The sequence below is a fragment of the Nerophis lumbriciformis genome, linkage group LG19 (genome assembly GCF_033978685.3).
Source record: "Nerophis lumbriciformis linkage group LG19, RoL_Nlum_v2.1, whole genome shotgun sequence".
NCBI classification, from domain to species: Eukaryota; Metazoa; Chordata; class Actinopteri; order Syngnathiformes; family Syngnathidae; genus Nerophis; species Nerophis lumbriciformis.
In genome coordinates, this window is record NC_084566.2 from 24555029 (window position 1) to 24576624 (window position 21596).

A 21596-nucleotide genomic window follows, 5' to 3' on the forward strand; every position below is an offset into this window, starting at 1 on the left:
ATGCAACCTATGCTTGAAAGAGAAACTGTTTATTATTTACCGTCCAGACCTGTCATCCCTCAACAAGCGCAGTGAAATTGTAACAGCATGCCGCCACAGACGGAAACACCTCCTAGGTAACACATGAGCCAATCACCACGCCCCTACGCCAGCCTGTACCCACCCACTCTGTGCCCTATATAAACCATGGTATGTGAATGCTCCCATTAAAATCTCCTGATGATTGAGGGAACCCCCTCATGAAACAGGCCTGTAGAGATGAAATAGTCTTGTGATTTTTTCCCCACACATACATATATATATATATATATATATATATATATATATATATTGCAACCACCGTTAAAATAGATAGACAGATAGTGCTTTATTGTACAATTGTACTTTATTTATTAAACAACAAAGAAGAAAGAGAAGAAGAACACTGGGTGTTGCTGTGGTCAGCATACAGTAATACTAAAGAGGAAAATATGCTCTTGTCAGGTAATCTCATCCTTTTATTTTTATTGTTTATAGCATTTTGCTTGAAAGATGGATCTCTCTCTTTCTCTCTCATGCACGTTTAAAAGATGTGTTAATGCACAATACACACAATGAATACATAATAAATGAAGTGTGTTTATTTTATGCTTTTAGCATTTACACAATGACATAGTGTTTTATAGAATCGGTGAAAACCTTTGCTATAATTAAAATATCAAAGTGTACATGAGTATGATTAATAGCAATAATTTAATTATGTAAATGTATGGAATATATTGTGAAGCATGATTCTGAAATACTGCTCACCAAAATTATTAATTAGAATTCAATTGAATCTCAATTACGTTGCTTTCAATTGGAATTGGAATTGCCATTCAAATTCATGGAATTCGGATTTAAAAATTTGGCATGAGCCTGCTGTACACCACCTCTTATCTGAAGTTAGCTGGGATAGTCCTTGGCTTACTAATGACCTTAATGAGGACAATACCTGTATTCTAGATGTTTACTGTGTAAAAGACAGGGTGGATAATAGATAGCTTAAACAAGACAGATTCTCCTAAGTGGATTGAGAGAAAATCCACCTTCTGTTCTATGTTTCAGTCTGAGCCAATTCAATTCTTCTGGTCCGGTTCAGCCTCACTCCTTTAAGTTGGACTCGAATCCATGTACTACATGTGCATGGCTCAGTTAATGGTCACGTGGTCCAGCTGACACTTACATGGCTCAGTTGATGGTCACATGGTCCAGTTGATGGTCACATGGTGTAGTTGGTTCCTAACTCTTTGGACCAAAGTGCTTCGGCTTGTCTTATGATTTGACCTCTGACCTGCAGCTGTGAGTCACAGGAAGGACTATGTTGCTGGTGAAGAAGGCCTTTGATATATCGCCCAGAGCGAGGGCGGGTAGGGGGGTTTATGGTGTGGCGATTAGCGGAAGATAAACTTCAACCCCCTGCTTCGACCCCCGCGGGACGTCTGGGATTATCCATCCTTGTCTCTGCTGGGGGCAGCGGAGGAGGTGGAGAATCTACAGATGGCGGAATGCACGCCACCATCACCAACCCCCAGTGATGGCATAATAGGCCTGGCTGGTGCCGAGTCAGCAGGACGAGCAGGACATATGGCGACAAATTAATCTGAGATTTGGTTTAAGGTTTCCATGTGGACAGCAAGAAGACGAAACCTCAGAAAATGACGTTCTGGAAGGTTCTAGCTTGGTCAGTGTTTCTGGTTCTGATGGTTCCTCTGAATCGAGAGGCCATTAGAACAGGAGCATAATTGGAATGCTGCGGCCATGTTGAATGTAGTAAAAATACTAGTTTGTCTACTTCATGAGTCTGGAAGGCAGTCACTAGGGCAGGGGTGTCAAACATATGGCCTGCGGGCCCTTTTATCCGGCCCGCGAGATGATTTTGGTCAGCATAAAAATAAGCTGAAATTTTTTAATGAAAGAAACTGCTCTTCTAAATGTGTCCACTGGATGTCGCAATAGCAATTAGTTATATCCCCTACCGCAGGAGTGCGCATGACTTCAGAGGGGGCGGAGCTATGTGCCCGGTTAAGATAGAGCAGTGTTTTTCAACCTTTTTTGAGGCAAGGCACATTTTTTTCATAAAAAAATACGGAGGCACACCACCAGCAGAAAACGTTAAAAAATGTAACTCCACCAGGTCGTCGTGCCTTATTTTGAGTTTGTTGGTGTTTTCCTGTGTAGTGCTTTAGTTCTTGTCTTGCGCTGCTATTTTGGTGGCCCTTCCTGTTTTGTTAGTGTTTTCCTGTAGCAGTTTCATGTCTTCATTTGAGCGCTATTCCGCGCACCTGCTTTGTGTTAGCAAGCAAGGCTATTTAGGTTGCTGCTATCCTTCTTTGTGAGGACATTGTTGATTGTCATGTCACATACGGATGTACTTTGTGGACGCCGTAAGTTTTTGCTGTCGTCCAGCATTCTGTCTCTGTTTAGTTTGTAGCGAGTTCAGTTTTACTTTCGTTTTGCAAAGCCTTTGCCTTTTCCTTTCGTTCATTTTCATTACATACCTTTTTACCTGCACGCTGCCTCCCGCTGTGGTCTGCATATTGGGATCACAACAAACCATCCTCATCTCACCGGACACATTCCGACTTTTACAAAGCAATTAACTACCTGCTGCCACCTACTGACATGGAGAATTACATGGTTACCCTGCCGAGTTTTACACAGCACAAACACTAAGCAACGGCACATTATTGGCAGATTATAATTATTGATTTGCAAAAAATATTTTTGGGATAAATTAGGTGAAGTTGCATAATTTCCCACTGCACACCAGACAATATCTCACAGCACACTAGTGTGCAGTCCAAATGTGGCTGTGACCTGATGGAGTCTTCTTTGTCATATATGCTAAGATGCTAAGGTGCTAGATGCTTAGCAGCAAGTGTGACCGTAAAAGAAGTGGAAATAGATTATGATGTGTCAACATGTCAACACTTTCTGGGCTCCATCAGGTGTTTGCCACAGCGTTCATAGCTGATATTCCGACAGGTGACTTCTTCCCGGAAGTAAAAACCAGTGGTGGTCAACATACTCTAGCCTTTAAATAGACCCCCCCTTTTAGACCAGTTGATCTGACGTCTTTTTTCTGCTCTCCTGCGTGGAGAGGTTATTAGGGGACCACAAATGAAGCGCTAGCTGTTCAAAGTCGGGACCCGGGTTGTAGGTAGGTCTTTATTGTCATTGCACAAGTACAACAAAACTTTGTTTTCAGTTTGGACCACACATCTGTGCATCAGTTGGGGACGTCTCTGCGCTATTTCCACCCCTGTTCGCCCCACTATTGACTGGACTCTCACACTATTAACTAGATCCACTCGACATCCATTGCACTGGTCGCGCGTTTTTTTCTTGCCCTGATGTGGGATCTGAGGATGTCGTTGCGGCTTGTGCAGCCCTTTGAGACACTTGTGATTAAGGGCTATATAAATACACTTTGATTGATTGATTGATTGATTGATACAGCAACAGCGCGAGAACTATTGGAGTGCAAAACAGGCTTAAATCTTCCTGCAAAAAGCAGATACGAGCAAAAAATGTAACTATGCAATGGAATACATCACTATTCTTTAAAAAAAATAAAACGATTTGTCAAGTGATATCAAGGATTATACGTTTGTACGTTGGTCGCGTTCTTAGACATATCGAACTATTGTGCTCCAGACGCCATTCTACACGACAAAACAACAAAAAACAAACTTGGAATAGCATGGAGGTCTACAACTTCTTTGTGCGTGGCTGTGTCAAGGAAATTGGTATCAAGATTCTTCAGGATGAATCCTGCATTGTTTTTGCTCGGGTAAGGTTGCATTTTATGATTTAACTTCACGTCTACCGATGTTTGTTAAAGTACCAATGATTGTCACACACACACAAGGTGTGGTGAAATTTGTCCTCTGTGGTGATGCATAACCCATCCCCTTGTTCACCCCCTGGGAGGTGAGGGGAGCAGTGGGCAGCACTGGGAATCATTTTTGGTGATTTAACCCCCAATTCCAACCCTTGATGCTGAGTGTCAAGCAGGGAGGTAATGGGTCCCATTTTTATAGTCTTTGGTATGACTCAGCTGGGATTTGAACTCACAACCTACCGATCTCAGGGCGGACACTCTAACCCATGGGTGTCAAACTCTGGCCCGCGGGCCAAATTTGGCCCTTGAGGCGATATCAAATTAACACTAAAGCTGGCCCACCGATCCTCCCGGGAGTCTTCCAAACGCCAGCCAGCCCACCAAACGAGTGCTGGCCCAGTCACATAACATGTGCAGCTTCTGCATGCACACACATTAGAATGCAACGCATACTTCATCAACAGCGATACAGGTTACACTGAGGGTAGCCGAATAAAAAACTTTAACACTGTTAGAAATATACACCACACTGTGAATCCACACCAAACCAGAACCCTTTGCAGCACTAACTCTTCCGGGACGCTACAAGGTGTGTGTTCGTGTGTGTGTGTGTGTGTGTGTGTGTGGGGGTGTATTTTGTAGCGTCCCGGAAGAGTTAGTGCTGCAAAGGGTTCTGGGTATTTGTTCTGTTGTGTTTATGTTGTGTTACGGTGCAGATGTTCTCCCGAAATGTGTTTGTCATTCTTGTTTGGTGTGGATTCACAGTGTGGCGTATATTTCTAACAGTGTTAAAGTTTTTTTATACTGGCACCCTCAGTGTAACCTGTATCTCTGTTGATGAAGTATGCGTTGCATTCGCTCGTGTGTGCGTACAGAAGCCGCACATATCTTGTGACTGGGTCTGAACGATGTTAGAATGGATGAAAAGAGGACGTGACGATAGCTAGTAGAGTACGTTAAAGGTTAATTTGTTCAACCTTGGCCCGCGGCTTTGTTCAGTTTTAAATTTTGGCCCACTCTGTATTTGAGTTTGACACCCCTGCTCTAACCACTAGGCCACTGAGTACTTGTTGTTACGCATGCCATTTATTAGTAGCGTGTTTTTCACCGTCTTTATCAAAATACAACTATAGATGTCAACATTGTGTATGTGCTGAAAGCTTCATTTAAGATTGCTGCTTTTGGTAAAAGCTTAACTCTTTTTCGGGTTTGCTCACATTTGATTTCTTTTATTTACACTCGCCGAGTTGGTTGCTTTTTCAAACACTTGTGTTAAACAAATAAAAAATAATATCAAAATAATACTTAAATGGGAAATAATGAACATTAAAAGCGTATCAAACAAACCTTTAAAGAAGTGACCACTGCAAATTTTGTCGTAGTTTCGAGATATCCAGATTCCAATCTACCAAAGGTCTTAACTCATTCTCCTTCTATGCCACATCAATATGGAATGCACTCCCAACAGGTGTAAAAGAAAGTGCATCTCTACCCTCCTTCAAAACCGCACTAAAAGAACACCTCCAGGCAACTACAACCCTAAACTAACACCCTCCCCACACCACATCCCACCTCCCCGGATTGTAAATAATCAAACGTAAATAATCAAATGTATATACTTGTTCTTTTGCTTTCTGAGCTCACTATGTTCACTGCTCGCTGTACATATCCTACCAAGTCAGACCTACACTGTTACAATGCCCATTTCTCAGATGATATAATTGTTGATGATTGAAGTGTTGATATCAACCAAACCTAACCCCCCTGCCCCAACCCCCTCCACATCCCACCCCCCGGATTGTAAATAATGTAAATAATTCAATGTATATACTGTGATGATAAACTTGTGTGATGACTGTATTATGCTGATAGTATATATTTGTACCATGAATTGATTAACGTGGACCCCGACTTAAACAAGTTGAAAAACTTATTCGGGTGTTACCATTAAGTGGTCAATTGTACGGATTATGTACTGTACTGTGCAATCTACTAATAAAAGTCTCAATCAATCAATCACTTAAATGGGAAATAATAAACATTAAAAGTGTATCAAACAAACCTTTAAAAAAGTGACCACTGCAAATGTATGCATTCGAAGACTGGAGTGACGCTTTTCTCGTAGTTTCGAGATATCTTGCACTCTCCCCACCTTTTTAATTTAACCCCTTAGAGATAGGGTGAGAAGCTCTGTCATCCAGGAGGAACTCAAAGTGAAGGCACTGCTCCTCCACATCGAGAGGAGCCAGGTGAGGTGGTTCGGGCATCTGGTCAGGATGCCACCCGCACGCCTCCCTAGGGAGGTGTTTCGGGCACATCCAACCGGTAGGAGGCCACGGGGAAGACCCAGGACACGTTGGGAAGACTATGTCTCCCGGCTGGCCTGGGAACGCCTCGGGATCCCCCGGGAGGAGCTGGACGAAGTGGCTGGGGAGAGGGAAGTCTGGGCTCCCCTGCTTAGGCTTCTGCCCCCGCGACCCAACCTCAAATAGGCGGAAGAAGATGGATGGATGGATGAAAACTTATTCGGGTGTTACCATTCAGTGATCAATTGTACGGATTATGTACTGTACTGTGCAATCTACTAATAACAGTCTCAATCAATCAATCACTTAAATGGGAAATAATAAACATTTAAAGCGTATCAAACAAACCTTTAAAAAAGTGACCACTGCAAATGTATGCATTCGAAGACTGGAGTGACGCTTTTCTCGTAGTTTCGAGATATCTTGCACTCTCCCTACCTTTTTAATTACCTCTGGAGGAACTCTAAAAAAACGTTTATCCTTTTCGCGATTTGTACGATTCGTAGAGCCGAAAAACAACACAAGCATAGGGCATTTTTTTCTTCGAGAAATTGCTAAATGCCGCCTATAGTACCCATTGAAAACCGAGCTAGCTTGACCACCACACGTATTTATGGGGCGGGGCGTGAGCCGGACGTGACGTCGGTAACATCCCAGCAATAGGAGATGTGGACTTGGTGGGCGTGGCTGTGGGGTGGGGGGGGGGGGGAGAATTAGTCTTCCAGTCACGTGAGCAGCGTCTCCGCTCCTCCTGGTCTTTGTTGTGGCGGCAGACACCTCCTCCTCTTCCTCCTTTCCCCACTCTTCCTCCGGCCGGAAGAAGAACAGCAAGGATGCTTCCACGTAGCGTCCGCTGCGCTCCTTGAAGCTTTTCCGAGCTCTCTCCCCCTCTTCCACCATGATGGCGTCGGGCACGGCGCTCCGGTGCCTCGTGTTCGCGTGCGTGTTGTCGCTGCTGCTCGACGTGCCCGAGGCGCGTGCGTCCTACCAGCCTGAATGTAAAAACAAAGACTGTGCTGCAGGTAAGAGGATGATGATGATGATGATGATGATGATGGTGATGCATAGCTAGGTGACGCAGCCTCCGGCACGCGCGTGTGGAAGGCTTGCCCACTTGATTAGGTACATTTTACGAAGGTGATAATGTTCAATAATGAGCATATTTAATCGTGAAACACTGATATTGCATGAGGTAAGACATAATTTATTCAAGAGGTTAGCGTCGATATGGAGACAATCATTGATTACTTCCACATTGATCTTCATTACACACGCCGCCATCTTTTTGATGTCACGTGATTTGTGCTGGTCCTGACAGGAAATGTTTAAACGGTCACTTGCCTCAGCATCCTAGGAACCCCTCCAGTGACCTTTTTGACATGTTTCCACGTGACCCTGCGAGGTGAGTGGGGCCGTGGGGTTTAGTTTTCAGCCAATACCTGGCTTGAGGTCAGCTTTTATTTTGAAGGTTTGTCTTCTGACTTCCCGTCGGAGGAAGCTCAGGTCATGTAACCTGCACATTGTGCAGGTGCCTGGTGGCCTGCGGTTGTTCAGGTAAGCGAGAGGGCGACGCCCCAACGCTGTTGTTTCATCTTTTAAGACTTCGCTGTCAAAGTTTGGAGGGGGCAGGGGCCAACTTCATGTGTGCTGCTGACAGGTCAAAAGGTCAGGATGACTTGTAACAAAAGCCTTCATTATCACTTTCAGCTTCTACTACTACTATACATGATGTCCATAAATATTACTATTAGAGATGTCCGATAATGGCTTTTTTGCCGATATCCGATATTGTCCAACTCTTAATTACCGATTCCGAAATCAACCGATACCGATATATACAGTTGTGGAATTAACACATTATTATGCCTAATTTTGTTGTGATGCCCCGCTGGATGCATTAAACAATGTAACAAGGTTTTCCAAAATAAATCAACTCAAGTTATGGAAAAAAATGCCAACATGGCACTGCCATATTTATTATTGAAGTCACAAAGTGCTTTTTTTTTTTTTAACATGCCTCAAAACAGCAGCTTGGAATTTGGGACATGCTCTCCCTGAGAGAGCATGAGGAGGTTGACGTGGGGGTGGGGGGTAGCGGGGGGTGTATATTGTAGCGTCCCGGAAGAGTTAGTGCTGCAAGGGGTTCTGGGTATTTGTTCTGTTGTGTTTATGTTGTGTTACGGTGCGGATATTCTCCCGAAATGTGTTTGTCATTCTTGTTTGGTGTGGGTTCACAGTGTGGCGCATATTTGTAACAGTGTTAAAGTTGTTTATACGGCCACCCTCAGTGTGGCCTGTATGGCTGGTGACCAAGTATGCCTTGCATTCACGCGTGTGTGTGAAAAGCCGTAGATATTATGTGATTGGGCCGGCGCGCAAAGGCAGTGCCTTTAAGGTTTATTGGCGCTCTGTACCTCTCCCTACGTCCGTGTACCACTCCGTACAGCGGCGTTTTAAAAAGTCATAAATTTTACTTTTTGAAACTGATACCGATAATTTCCGATATTGCATTTTAAAGCATTTATCGGCCGATAATATCGGCAGTCCGATATTATCAGACATCTCTAATTACTATACATGTGTGCAACTGTAAATAATCCAGCCATGCTTTTTCCAGCACTTATCCCTTTTGGGGTCGTGTGGGGGCTGGAGCCTAGCCCTGCTACACAAATAATATTAATATTATAATATTGGCCCTGCGATGACGTCGCGACTTGTCCAGGGTGTACCTTGCCCCCCCGTGACCCCCGCTTTTTCTACCTTTTCTGAGCCAAGGCACATTTTTTTCATTGAAAAAATGCGGGGGCACACCACCGACAGAAAACATAAAAAAATTAAACTCAGCAGCCGATATTGCCAATAAAAAGTTGTTCTCGCAATTGTTGGATATGAATTCAAACCATAACCAACCATGCATCACTATAGCTCTTGTCTCAAAGTAGGTGTACTGTCACGACCTGTCACATCACACTGTGACTTATTTTGAGTTTTTTGGTGTTTTCCTGTGTGTAGTGATTTAGTTCTTGTCTTGCGCTCCTATTTTGTTGTTGATTGTCATGTACGGACGTACTTTGTGGACGCCGTCTGCTCCACACGCTGTAAGTCTTTGCTGTCGTCCAGCATTCTGTTTTTGTTTACGTTGCAGCCAGTTCAGTTTTAGTTTCGTTTTACATAGCCATCCCTAAGCTTCTATGCCTTTTTGTTCATTTTTGGTTTAAGCGTTAGATACCTTTTTACCTCCACGCTGCCTCATGCTCTCGTCTGCATATTTGTGATCACGACAAACCATGTTCCTTAAATCTACAAAGCAATTAGCTACCTGCTACCACCTATTGATATGGAAGAGTACTACACGGTTACTCTGCCGCTCTCTAGATAGTACAGACACTCAACAACGGCACATTTGCGGATTATGATTACTGTTTTGCAAAAAATATTTTTTGAACCCAATTAGGTGAAATTACACAATTTCCCATGGCACACCAGACAATATCTCGTGGCACAGTGGTTGGAAAAACACTGCTGTAAGGGACAAGCGGCAGAAAATGGATAGATGGATACTGCACTACTGTTAATAATACTGTGCATGTGTACCACTGTAAATATTGTGGTATACATCTATACCACAGCAACTACCACTATACATTATTGCAAATACGTATTTACACGTACACTGTAAATACTACTTTACTCTCAGGTTTTGCCCCAGCTTGCCAATATACTTGTGGCGGTATGGTTATGGCTAGGGCAGGGGTCTGCAACCTGCAGCTCTTTTATCCCGCTGTTGTGGCTCCAGCTAGTTTATGCTTCTGTGAACTGTTGTCCCTACGCTGTCCCTTGAGGCATCGTTGTGAGTCTTTCAAAGTTCTGCATCAGCTATTCAATTCTCGGGGCAGTGTTTTCTGGTGAGAAACCATTCCACTTAACGTGATTTATCTTGTTAGTTTCCTTTGTTGCTAATAAACAATAGTAACTAGAGAGTGATTGGAAGTTATTGGAACTTGTGCTGTATTACAATACTTTAATTGCTAACAAAGAAAGCTTTTTTGCAAAGGTGGGCATTTTGCCTCATGATTGAATCGCATCAACACAGGACAAGAACTAAAAGCCAACCAATTACAGTCTTTGCCATGTCACTGCTACGTAAGGTTACACTTTATTTTCAACGGTCGTCACGCTACACAATAAGATTTGGAGGGAGATGACAGAGCTCGAGTTCTTTTATCTGTAGAAAAGAGCAATAGTACAGACACATGGACAAACCTAGTAAAGGAGAAACAACTAGTGTTTGGCATAATGGCACTACTAACACACACACAACTTTAACTACTACCATGGAATAATAATCAACAACTCAATGAAGTGATAATAATGTTATCCCACAATATTCAGTTTATGGACAAGGAGCGATACAGCTACCTAAGCACATTCAATCGCTGGATCTTGACTAATAGTCAGGTGGCGACAGGTGTTGGTCTTTACATACAGGGAAACTATAGGAAAAAACTACAATAGAAACCAGTAACAAAAGAACATGCAAAATATGGGGGGGAACAAGACAGTAAAATAATGTGACAATACTTTAAAGGGAATCATATATGTAGCATTAACTTCATTATAGTGATCAAATAGGTTTTGTGGCTCCAAGTGGGTTTTGATTTGGTGGAAACTGGCCAAATGGCTCTTTAAATGCAAAAGCTTGCCGACTCCTGGGGTAGGGACATGGTCAATATGACATTATCATAGTATTTGCACAATCGGCGATGATGCATATATTTTCTTTACAAAGGCTTAAAAAATGTTGTGCATACATTTAAAAACAAATCTGTGTTGTTAGTAATTAGTATTAACATACATATATTTTACTCAATTGTTGCTGCTTATTGTACAATGTAACACAGGCTGTATACCAGTGGCGGCTGCTGGTCTTTCAAATAGGGGAAACTCATTTTCAACTACTCTCTAAACACAGGTACAATTTCCAATAACAGATACAAGATTTATGATTAAGAAAAACATTAATGTGCATAAGTAACAATCATTTCAAACAGGAACATTTCCAGACCAGATGAAAATACCTCGAATAATACCAATTTACAAGACAGGCGATAAACATCAATTCACTCATTACCAGTTTCATTACTCCCACAATTATCTAAAATTCTTGAAAAAATATTTAACAACAGGTTTTTTTCTTGCCCTGATGTGGGATCTGAACCGAGGATGTCGTGGATTTTGCAGCCCTTTGAGACGTTTGGGATTAAGGGCTAAACTTTGATTGATAGACACATTTAGAAACAAGTATGAAATAGTCAGCTAGCCAGAACAGATACAAAGAAAATATCTCAACATTAATGGCACTAATTGAAATATCTAAAGAAATGACCTACGTAATAATAAACAATCTGCAGCTGCAGTATTTATGGACCCATCAAAAGCATTTGACACAATAGATCCCAATATCCCAATACACACATTAGAACGATACAGCATTAGGGGAGTTGTTTAGAACTGGGTGAAAGGCTACTTAACCAATAGGAAGCAATGCGTAAGGATAGGATATATCTTGTGAGGTACCCCAGGGGTCAGTTCTGGGACCTAAACTATTCAATCTGTATATAAATTATACCAATGAAAGCACAAAAGACCTCAAGTTAATACAATTTGCAGATGACAACATCCTGCTCAGGGGAAAACAAACACACATTAAGTAATAAAAACGGTGCAGTTAGAAATGGACCAAATAAATAGTTTGATAAAAACAGATTTTCTGTGAATTTAAAGGGGAACTGCACTTTGAAAAAAAAAAAAGATGCCTATCATTCACAATCCTTATGTAAGACAAGATCACCGTTGATTTTCTTTTTTTTTTACTGCATTTTAAATGGTAAACAAATGCCATCAAATGGAGCTTAAAGGTGTCGCTCTATTCTGCCTATAAAGGCCTTAAAAACATCCCAACACCTCCATTAAAGTTTTATGTACATGATGTAAGTATATGTGTAATGTAGTAACAAGCACATTTAAAATAACATTTAATATTTACGTTTATGTTGTTAATTTTAAGTATACGCGGTGCATTAATTTCAAAAACGCATCACAACGTTCACTGTTTTCTTCAACAACATCACTGATTATTACTAATGAGAGCCAACAAACATAATAAAACATCACTTACTGTACAATGTCTGCTGTCATTAGGAATGCCGATTGAAATAATCTTGTTATATTCCCGTTTAGATGAAGAACGATTTATAATCCTTGCGAAGAAAAGGCGTCTCTTTGTGTTGTTCTTGCCATTTTTGAGTCTAAAGTATACCAATTTGTCGGAATATGTCCTCCTCCTCCTACTATCCAGGTGAGGCAAGAAAGCTAGGAAACTGCTTACCACTCGATGATGTTAACATAGCTACACAAGCTTGAAATCACGACGTTGCTATACATAGTTTGTCTGCGTTAGCGCTTATAACAACAATATCTCTAATACTTGGTTAATATTCAAATCATAAAATGAAAATGGAGTATTGTTTTTGTTTTTTGGAGGGTTATATATTGGGTTTTGTAGGCGGAATAGAGGACCTCCCATTGGCTCCGTTGTAAGCGGACTTTACGTTTATTTACGAGTTATCATGCATTAAAAAAATACATCCGTCCTCATGTCTCTCATAATGATTGTGAACGACAGTCAAAATAAAATAAAAAGTGCAGTTCGCCTTTAAGTAAAACTAAAATAATGCTATTTTGAAAAAGTAAATTGTGAACATATTGACATTGACTATTTTTTTATGAGTTATGATAGTTAATAAGATGAGCTGGAAACCATACATCAAGTACATACAACATAAAGTGGCTTGAAATATTCCAGTATTGAGTAAGGCAAAATAACTCCTAAACCAAAAGTCACACCATACTCTATACTGTTCATTGGTGTTACCATACCTGAGTTACTGTGTAGTGATATGGGGCAACAAATCTAAAAGTACACTTGATTTACTAACAGTACTGCAGAAAACACCACTCAGAATAATACATAAGGCTGCATATAGAGAACACAGAAATCTAAAATATTGAAATTAACTGATCCCGTACACTTTCAAACTGTAGAAATCATGTATAACAACAGTATTTCTCAAGAAAATTAAAAAGAAAAGAGAAATACAATCTCAGGAATAAACAGAACCTAAAGCATTTATATACACACACAATGATGAAAGCATTTAGTGTATCTTTATATGGGATTTAACTATGGAATAGATTGCGTAAAGTACTTAAACAATGTAATCAAAGTCTATCAATCAAAGTTTATTTATATAGTACACCCTTCAATCACAAATGCTTTAAAAGGTTGCACACACCACAATATCATCCTTGGCTCTGATCCCACATCAGGGAAAAAAAAAACTCAACCCACTGGGCACAATAAGAAACCTTGAAAGGGACCGCATGTGGGGAGCCCCCCACCCCGGGTCACCGGAGCAATGGATGCTGAGTGGATATGGTTATTAACGTGAGAGTCCAGTCCATAGTAAGGCCAGCAGGGTATCCTCTTGTATGTAGACAGATCAGCAGCGCAGCGACATCACCAATTGATGTACAGAGAGGGCCACCTGATAACCTCTCCACGCAGGAGGGGGGCAAATCAGAAAAGAGACATGGTAGATTAACTGGTCTAAAAAGGGGTCTATTTAAAGGCCAGATTATACAAATTAGTTTTAAGATGGGACTTAAATGCTTCTACTGAGGTAGCATCTCTAACTGTTACTGGGAGGGCATTCCAGAGTACTGGAGCCTGAATAGAAAACGCTCTATAGCCCATAGACTTTTTTTGGGGTTCTTAGAACGCAGATTTCTGACCGGAACATATGGTACAATACAATCCGCAAGATAGGATGGAGCGTGACCATGTAAGGTTTTACTACTAACGTATAAAATACTAAAGTCGCATCTTAAGTGCACAGGAAACCAGTGCAGGTGAGCCAGTTCAGGCGTAATATGATCAAACGTTCTTGTTCTTGTCAAAAGTCGAGCAGCTGCATTTTGTACCAGCTGTAATCTTTTAATGCTAGACATAGGGAGACTCGAAAATAATAAGTTACAGTGATCGAGACGAGACGTAACGAACGCATGAATAATGATCTCAGCGTCAGTGGTGGACAAAATGGGACACATTTTAGCGATATTACGGAGATGAAAGAAGGCTGTTTGAGTAACACTCTTAAGTTGGGTCGAAGATAATACCAAGTTTCTTTACAGAGTCGCTTTGTACAATTGTTTTGTTGTCAAATATTAAGGTGATATTATTAAATACGTGCCGGTGTCAAGCAGGACCAATAATCAACATTTCCGTTTTCTTAGCGTTAAGATGCAAAAAGTTGCTGGACCTCCATTGTTTAATTTAGACACGCCTCCAGATGACTACAATCTGGCATGCTGGTCAGCTTTAGCGGCATGGAGAGTCGGGTATCATCAGCATAACAGTGAAAGCTGACACCGTATTTGCGTATGAGGTCACCTTGCGGCAGCATATAGATGCTGAAGAGTGCATGGCCAAGAACCGAACCCTGTGGAACTCCGCACGTTACCTTAACATACTTCCTGGTCACGTTGTTATGGGAGACGCACTGCATTCTGTCAGTAAGATAGGAGTTAAACCAAGAAAAGGCTAACCAATACATGTTTCGATACGTGCTAATCAATGTTCCCTCTAATTTTTCATGTGCGTGAGCAAACGCAAAAACACCCTGAGTATTCAGTGGAATACAGACGTGCACACTGTGGTCATACCATCAGCACATCTATATCAAACATGACATAACAATTTAAATGTCTTATTATTATATTCATTATATTCATGAGATTTTCTAATATAAGTGATTTGGCCCACTTAAATATTGTTTTTTTTTTATCAGCTATGTACTATAATATTTTATGCCTGGGTGGGGGTCCTGCTTTGGAAAGATTGTGTACCCTTTTCAGAGATCAAATTTAGTTCCCTTTAAAACATTCACATGTTGCATGAGATGAAGTGTAACTTTCTATCTGTAAAATAAGTATTTCTATTAGCAATTCTGTAATCTAGTAACATCTTTTCATGATTAATATCCCCAAATTTACATTCTTAATAAATGACAGTAGAATAAGCACACATCTGATTGAGGAGTCATTGTGTAACGACCTGGAATTTACACTCTATGTGTAGTGTTGGAGTTGTCCAACTTTTTATGTGGCCATAAACGCATCAGTGTGTGTGTGTGTGTTGGTGCAGGTGAGTGAGAGAGCAAGCGGCTGCTGTTGATATAACAGATGACAAAGACTTGCGTTTGGCTTGGTTTGTACGGTAGACTATGACCAGTTTTGCTAGATAGAAGTATTTTACAATTTTATTTGGTGTGGTTATGGCCGACAGACAATTTCTCTAATTAAAAGGGATCGATGAAATTCCTGTCCTCCTTGAAGCATCTCGACAGATGTTACACTAATTCAACAGTGTTGACAAACATTGTTTTATTTGTTGTGGCCACCTTTTGCCAGCTTTCTACCTGATAATTTAAGAGCTCTGTTTTTATCTGTTAACCAGGGGGTACGCCTTTTAGGGGCCTTTTTTTTTTTTTTTTAGCTTTTGTGGTGCTATACTATGTTGCGCGGGGCATAGCTAAAGTTGTTAGTGAAGTCACAGATGGAGCCCCCATAATTTGGCAATGGTGCCAATACCGAGGGCAGTAGGCCAAAACTGCACATTTCAGAGTGGCCTTTTATTGTGGGCAGCCTAAGGCACACTTATGCAATAATCATGCTGTTAAATCAGCCTCTTCAACTTGTGAGGTGGAATGGATTGTCTTGGCATCGAAGAAGTGCTCACTAACACAGATTTAGACAGATATTGTGAACAATATTTGAGAGGAATAGGTCGTAAAAGTTTTAGATATTTATGTTCAACTCATGAAAAATGGGAGCAAAAATAAGTGTTGCGATTATATTTTTGTTCAGTGGGAGAGGGGTTAGTGCGTCTGCCTCACAATACGAAGGTCCTGAGTAGTCCTGGGTTCAATCCCGGGCTCGGGATCTTTCTGTGTGGAGTTTGCATGTTCTCCCCGTGACTGTGTGGGTTCCCTCCGGGTACTCCAATTTCCTCCCACCTCCAAAGACATGCACCTGGGGATAGGTTGTTTGGCAACACTAAATCGGCCCTAGTGTGTGAATGTGAGTGTGAATGTTGTCTGTCTATCTGTGTTGGCCCTGTGATGAGGTGGCGACTTGTCCAGGGTGTACCCCGCCTTCCGCCCGATTGTAGCTGAGATAGGCTCCAGCGCCCCCCGCAACCCAGAAGGGAATAAGCGGTAGAAAATGGATGGCTGGATGGATATATATATATATATATATATATATATATATATATATATATATATATATATATATATATATATATAAAATAGATGTGTATATATATAAAATAGATGTGTAAATATGTATACACGCATATGTATATATTGGTATACATATATAAATATTCAGTGTATATATATTGTATATATCAAATAAATGTGTATGATATGTATATACGCATATATATATATATATATATATATATATATATATATATATATATATATATATATATATATATATATATATATATATATGTGTATATATATATATATATGTATATATATATATATATATGTATATATATATACACATAAGTAAACATATTCATAAATATACATATATTTAGTACATATATACATATGTATTATGTGTGTGTGTGTGTGTGTGTGTGTGTGTGTGTGTGTGTGTGTGTGCACATGTATGAATGAACACTACACAGTTTTCTAGCATGATGACTTTATGATTGATGTATTATTCATGTATTTATTGCTGAGTTCTAGTATACACTTTTGGTGTAACTTAGACACACCCTCAGTGATGTATCCTGGGTTCACGAGGTGTTGCAAGGGTGTCACAACACCAGACACCCTCGCCCAGGCGACCCAGCCAGTGTGATCAAGTCCCGGCTTGTGTCTAAAATAGATTTTATTGTCCACGGATCGCCCTGCTTGATCCACAGCCATCTGGATGCCTTTTTTGTCGCGTCAGTGATTTTTTTTTTTTTTTTGATTGCTCTCTTGTTGCGCAGTCCTTTCACTTCCAACATCTTAAGTGCTCTGATGAGAGGCTGGCCAACGAATCCTCTGCACCCAACCTCGATTGGGTTGCATTGAGTCCTCCATCCCCTGCTTTGGCATTCACCTGCCAGCTCTTCATGATTTGCCCTCTTCCTCTCAAAAGCCCCCTCCATCTGGTCTTCCCAGGGAAAAGTTAACTCCAGCAGAACCACTTGCCTTGTTTTTTTCTGACACCAGGACCGGTTCATGGTTAAATATGCTGTTTTTGTCCTCGCTGCAGCCGCCATCTATTTTTTTCACGGCACTCTCCTCATTGATCCTGTGCATGCTGCTGATTGCATGCTGATGACAGTCAGCATACCAACGACAGCATGCTACTGCAGTTGCATCTGACCTAACACAATGAAACACAGCAATTACTATTTTTCTCAAAACAGTAAAAAGCTGAAGGAAAACACTTTTTTGAATCCAACATGCTAATGTGCTAACAGTAGTACTACTCCAAAAGAGGACATTATCCCATCGCCAGGATGTTGCAATTGTTTATATCGGCGGTGTTCGGGTTGTTTCTCACCTGTCGCCATTCAATCACTGTGTTTGAGTGACAGTAGTCTATTAGTCCCCTGCAATCCGCCACAAAGAACACACAAGTATTATTATTTTAAGAAGCTTTTAGGAAGGAGAAGCTTTAATCCTCACATTGATTCCAAATGTTCACTTGATCCTGTCTGCTCGTCATGCTGAGAGCTTTTGTCTAATTGGTTGCAAACTGTCCTTCGTGCTGTGTTCACTGCATATACACACACACATGCAGGTCGTGGTTGCTATTCATCATTAAAAAGGAGCGAAGAAGTAGTATGTAAATATTTTGTGATAGTCATTTTCAGTGTGTACAATGACAACTCATAACAACAGTGTATGCCAGGGGTCACCAACGCGGTGCCGGCGGGCACCAGGTCGCCCGTAAGGGCCAGATGAGTCGCCCGCTGGCCTGTTCTAAAAATAGCTCAAATAGCAGCACTTACCAGTGAGCTGCCTCTATTTTTTAAATGTTATTTATTTACTAGCAAGCTGGTCTCGCTTTGCTCGACATTTTTAATTCTAAGAGAGACAAAACTCAAATAGAGTTTGAAAATCCAAGAAAATATTTTAAAGACTTGGTCTTCACTTGTTTAAATAAATTCATTTATTTTTTTACTTTGCTTCTTATAACTCTCAGAAAGACAATTTTAGAGAAAAAATACAACCTTAAAAATGATTTTAGGATTTTTAAACACATATACCTTTTTACCTTTTAAATTCCTTCCTTTTCTTTCCTGACAATTTAAATCAATGCTCAAGTACATTTTTTTTTTATTATTGTAAAGAATAATAAATCAATTTTAATTGAATTCTTCATTTTAGCTTCTGTTTTTTCGACGAAGAATATTTGTGAAATATTTCTTCAAATTTATTATGATTTAAAATTTTAAAAAATTATTCTGGCAAATCTAGAAAATCTGTAGAATCAAATTTAAATCTTATTTCAAAGTCTTTTGAATTTCTTTTAACATTTTTGTTCTGGAAAATCTAGAAGAAATAATGATTTGTCTTTGTTAGAAATATAGCTTGGTCCAATTTGTTATATATTCTAACAAAGTGCAGATTGGATTTTAACCTATTTAAAACATGTCATCAAAATTCTAAAATTAATCTTAATCAGGAAAAATTACTAATGATGTTCCATAAATTATTTTTTTTATTTTTTCAAAAAGATTCGAATTAGCTAGTTTTTCTCTTCTTCTTTTTTGGTACAATTTTGATATTTATCTGTTTCTATATATATTTATTGTGAGAAATCATTAAGATGATCAGTGTTTCCACAAAGATAAATATCATTAATTATTAATAATAACATAGAGTTAAAGGTAAATTGAGCAAATTGGCTATTCCTGGCAATTTATTTAAGTGTGTATCAAACTGGTAGCCCTTCGCATTAATCAGTACCCAAGAAGTAGCTCTTGGTTTCAAAAAGGTTGGTGACCCCTGGTGTATGCAGTATATTTTTTGAAGAGTACTCAGTTTCATTTAAGACACATCGCCGGTGTGTTCTTCTTCTTGGTTTAGGGGCGTCCGAGAAGAAGAGCGACCTGAGGGTGTGTGACGAGTCGTCGTGTAAGTTCGGAGGCGTCTGCAGAGACGACGGCTCTCAGCTGAAGTGTGCGTGTCAGTTCCAGGTTGGTGGTATAAAGTATGTGATGGTAGCGCTCCGTTTGAGGCGTGTTTCCGTGAGCTGATGTGTACTTTGCAGTGCCACAAGAACTATGTGCCCGTGTGCGGCTCCAACGGAGACACGTACCAGAACGAGTGCTACCGGCGCCAGGCCTCCTGCAAGCAGCAGAGGCTCATCTCCAGGGTGGCGGATGGCCCGTGTTCTCCTGGTGAGTCTTTCAGAGCTCCTACCTGTTCTTCTGGAAGTCCATCATAACAAATGAAGTACAAAACCCAAAACCAGTGAAGTGTGCACGTTGTGTAATTCGTAAATAAAAACAGAATTCAATGATTTGCAAATCCTTTTCAACTTATATTCAATTGAATAGACTGCAAAGACAAGACATGTAATGTTTGAACTGAGAAACCTTTTTTTTTGTGCAAATTATCATTAACTTAGAATTTAATGGCAGCAACACATTGCAAAAAACTTGGCACAGGGGCATTTTTACCACTGTGTTACATGGCCTTTTAACAACACTCAGTAAACATTTGGGAACTGAAGAGACCAATTTTTAAAGCTTTTCAGGTGGAATTCTTTCCCATTCTTGCTTGATGTACAGCTTAAGTTGTTCAACAGTCCGGGGTCTCAGTTGTCGTATTTTAGGCTTCATAATGCGCTACACATTTTCAATGGAAGACAGGTCTGCACTACAGGAAGGCCAGTCTAGTACCCGCACTCTTTTACTACGAAGCCACGCTGTTGTAACACGTGCAGAATGTGGCTTGGCATTGTCTTGCTGAAATAAGCAGGGGCATCCATGAAAAAGACGTTGCTTGGATGGCAACATATGTTGCTTCAAAACCTGTATGTACCTTTCAGCATTAATGGTGCCTTCACAGATGTGTAAGATACCAATGCCTTGGGCACTAATACACCCCCATACCATCACATATGTTGGCTTTTCAACTTTGCGCCTATAACAGTCCGGACGGTTCTTTTCCTCTTTGGTCCGGAGGACACTACGTCCACAGTTTCCAAAAACAATTTGAAATGTGAACTCGTCAGACCACAGAACTCTTTTCCATTTTGCATCAGTCCATCTTAGATGAGCTCGGGCCAAGCGAAGCCAGCGGCGTTTCTGGGTGTTGTTGATAAATGGCTTTCGCTTTGCATAGTAGAGTTTTAACTTGCACTTACAGATGTAGCGACCGACTGTAGTTACTGACAGTGGTTTTCTGAAGTGTTCCTGAGCCCATGTGGTGATATCCTTTACACACTGATGTCGCTTTTTGATGCAGTACCGCTTGAGGGATTGAAGGTCACGGGCATTCAATGTCGGTTTGCTTACGTGCAGTGATTTCTCCAGTTTATCTGAACCTTTTGATGATATTACGGACCGTAGATGGTGAAATCCCTAAATTCCTTGCAATAGCACGTTGAGAAATGTTGTTCTTAAACTGTTCGACAATTTGCTCGCGCATTTGTTCTCAAAGTGGTGAGCCTCGCCCTATCCTTGTTTGTGAATGACTGAGCATTTATTAGATGCTGCTTTTATACCGAATCATGGCACCCACCTGTTCCCAATTAGCCTGTTCACCTGTGGGATGTTCCAAATAAGTGTTTGATGAGCATTCCTCAACTTTCTCAGTCTTTTTTGCCACTTGTGCCAGCTTTTTTGAAACATGTTGCAGGCATCAAATTCCAAATGAGCTAATATTTGCAAAAAATAACAAAGTTTCTCAGTTCGAACGTTAACTATCTTGTCTTTGCAGTGCATTCAATTGAATAAATAATAAAGGTTGAAAAGGATTTGCAAATCATTGTATTCTGTTTTTATTTACCATTTACACAACGTGCCAACTTCACTGGTTTTGGGTTTTGTATCTTCATACCTGATACAGTGAAAGGTGACTTCCTGCTTTCCATGTCTTCACAGATGCAGGCTCAGGTTCAGGGGATCCAGATGGTAAGTTCTTCTTCTTTTTCTTCTTCCTGCCTGGGTCTCCTTCAACGGGAGTGTTTATTACTTCGCCTCTCAGACCAGGAAGGTTCTGCTTCTGACGTGAGCAGGAAGTTCTCCAAGTGCAGCACGTGTAAATATGGAGCAG

At 40.6% G+C, this 21596-nt stretch overlaps 1 protein-coding gene across 1 annotated transcript in view; it reads left to right on the plus strand.

Annotated features, from left to right (window-relative positions):
• Positions 1–6879: 6879 nt before the first annotated feature.
• Positions 6880–21596, plus strand: part of tmeff1a (transmembrane protein with EGF-like and two follistatin-like domains 1a) — a 21600-nt gene continuing 6883 nt past the window's right edge. Inside the window, exons 1-5 of the mRNA XM_061979159.2 lie at positions 6880–7193; positions 19401–19510; positions 19585–19714; positions 21425–21454; positions 21528–21596. The exon at positions 21528–21596 is cut by the window's right edge and continues 28 nt beyond it. Of these exons, the coding sequence (XP_061835143.1) occupies positions 7070–7193; positions 19401–19510; positions 19585–19714; positions 21425–21454; positions 21528–21596 (463 nt within the window). The 5' untranslated portion in view covers positions 6880–7069. The remainder of the gene's footprint in view (positions 7194–19400; positions 19511–19584; positions 19715–21424; positions 21455–21527) is intronic.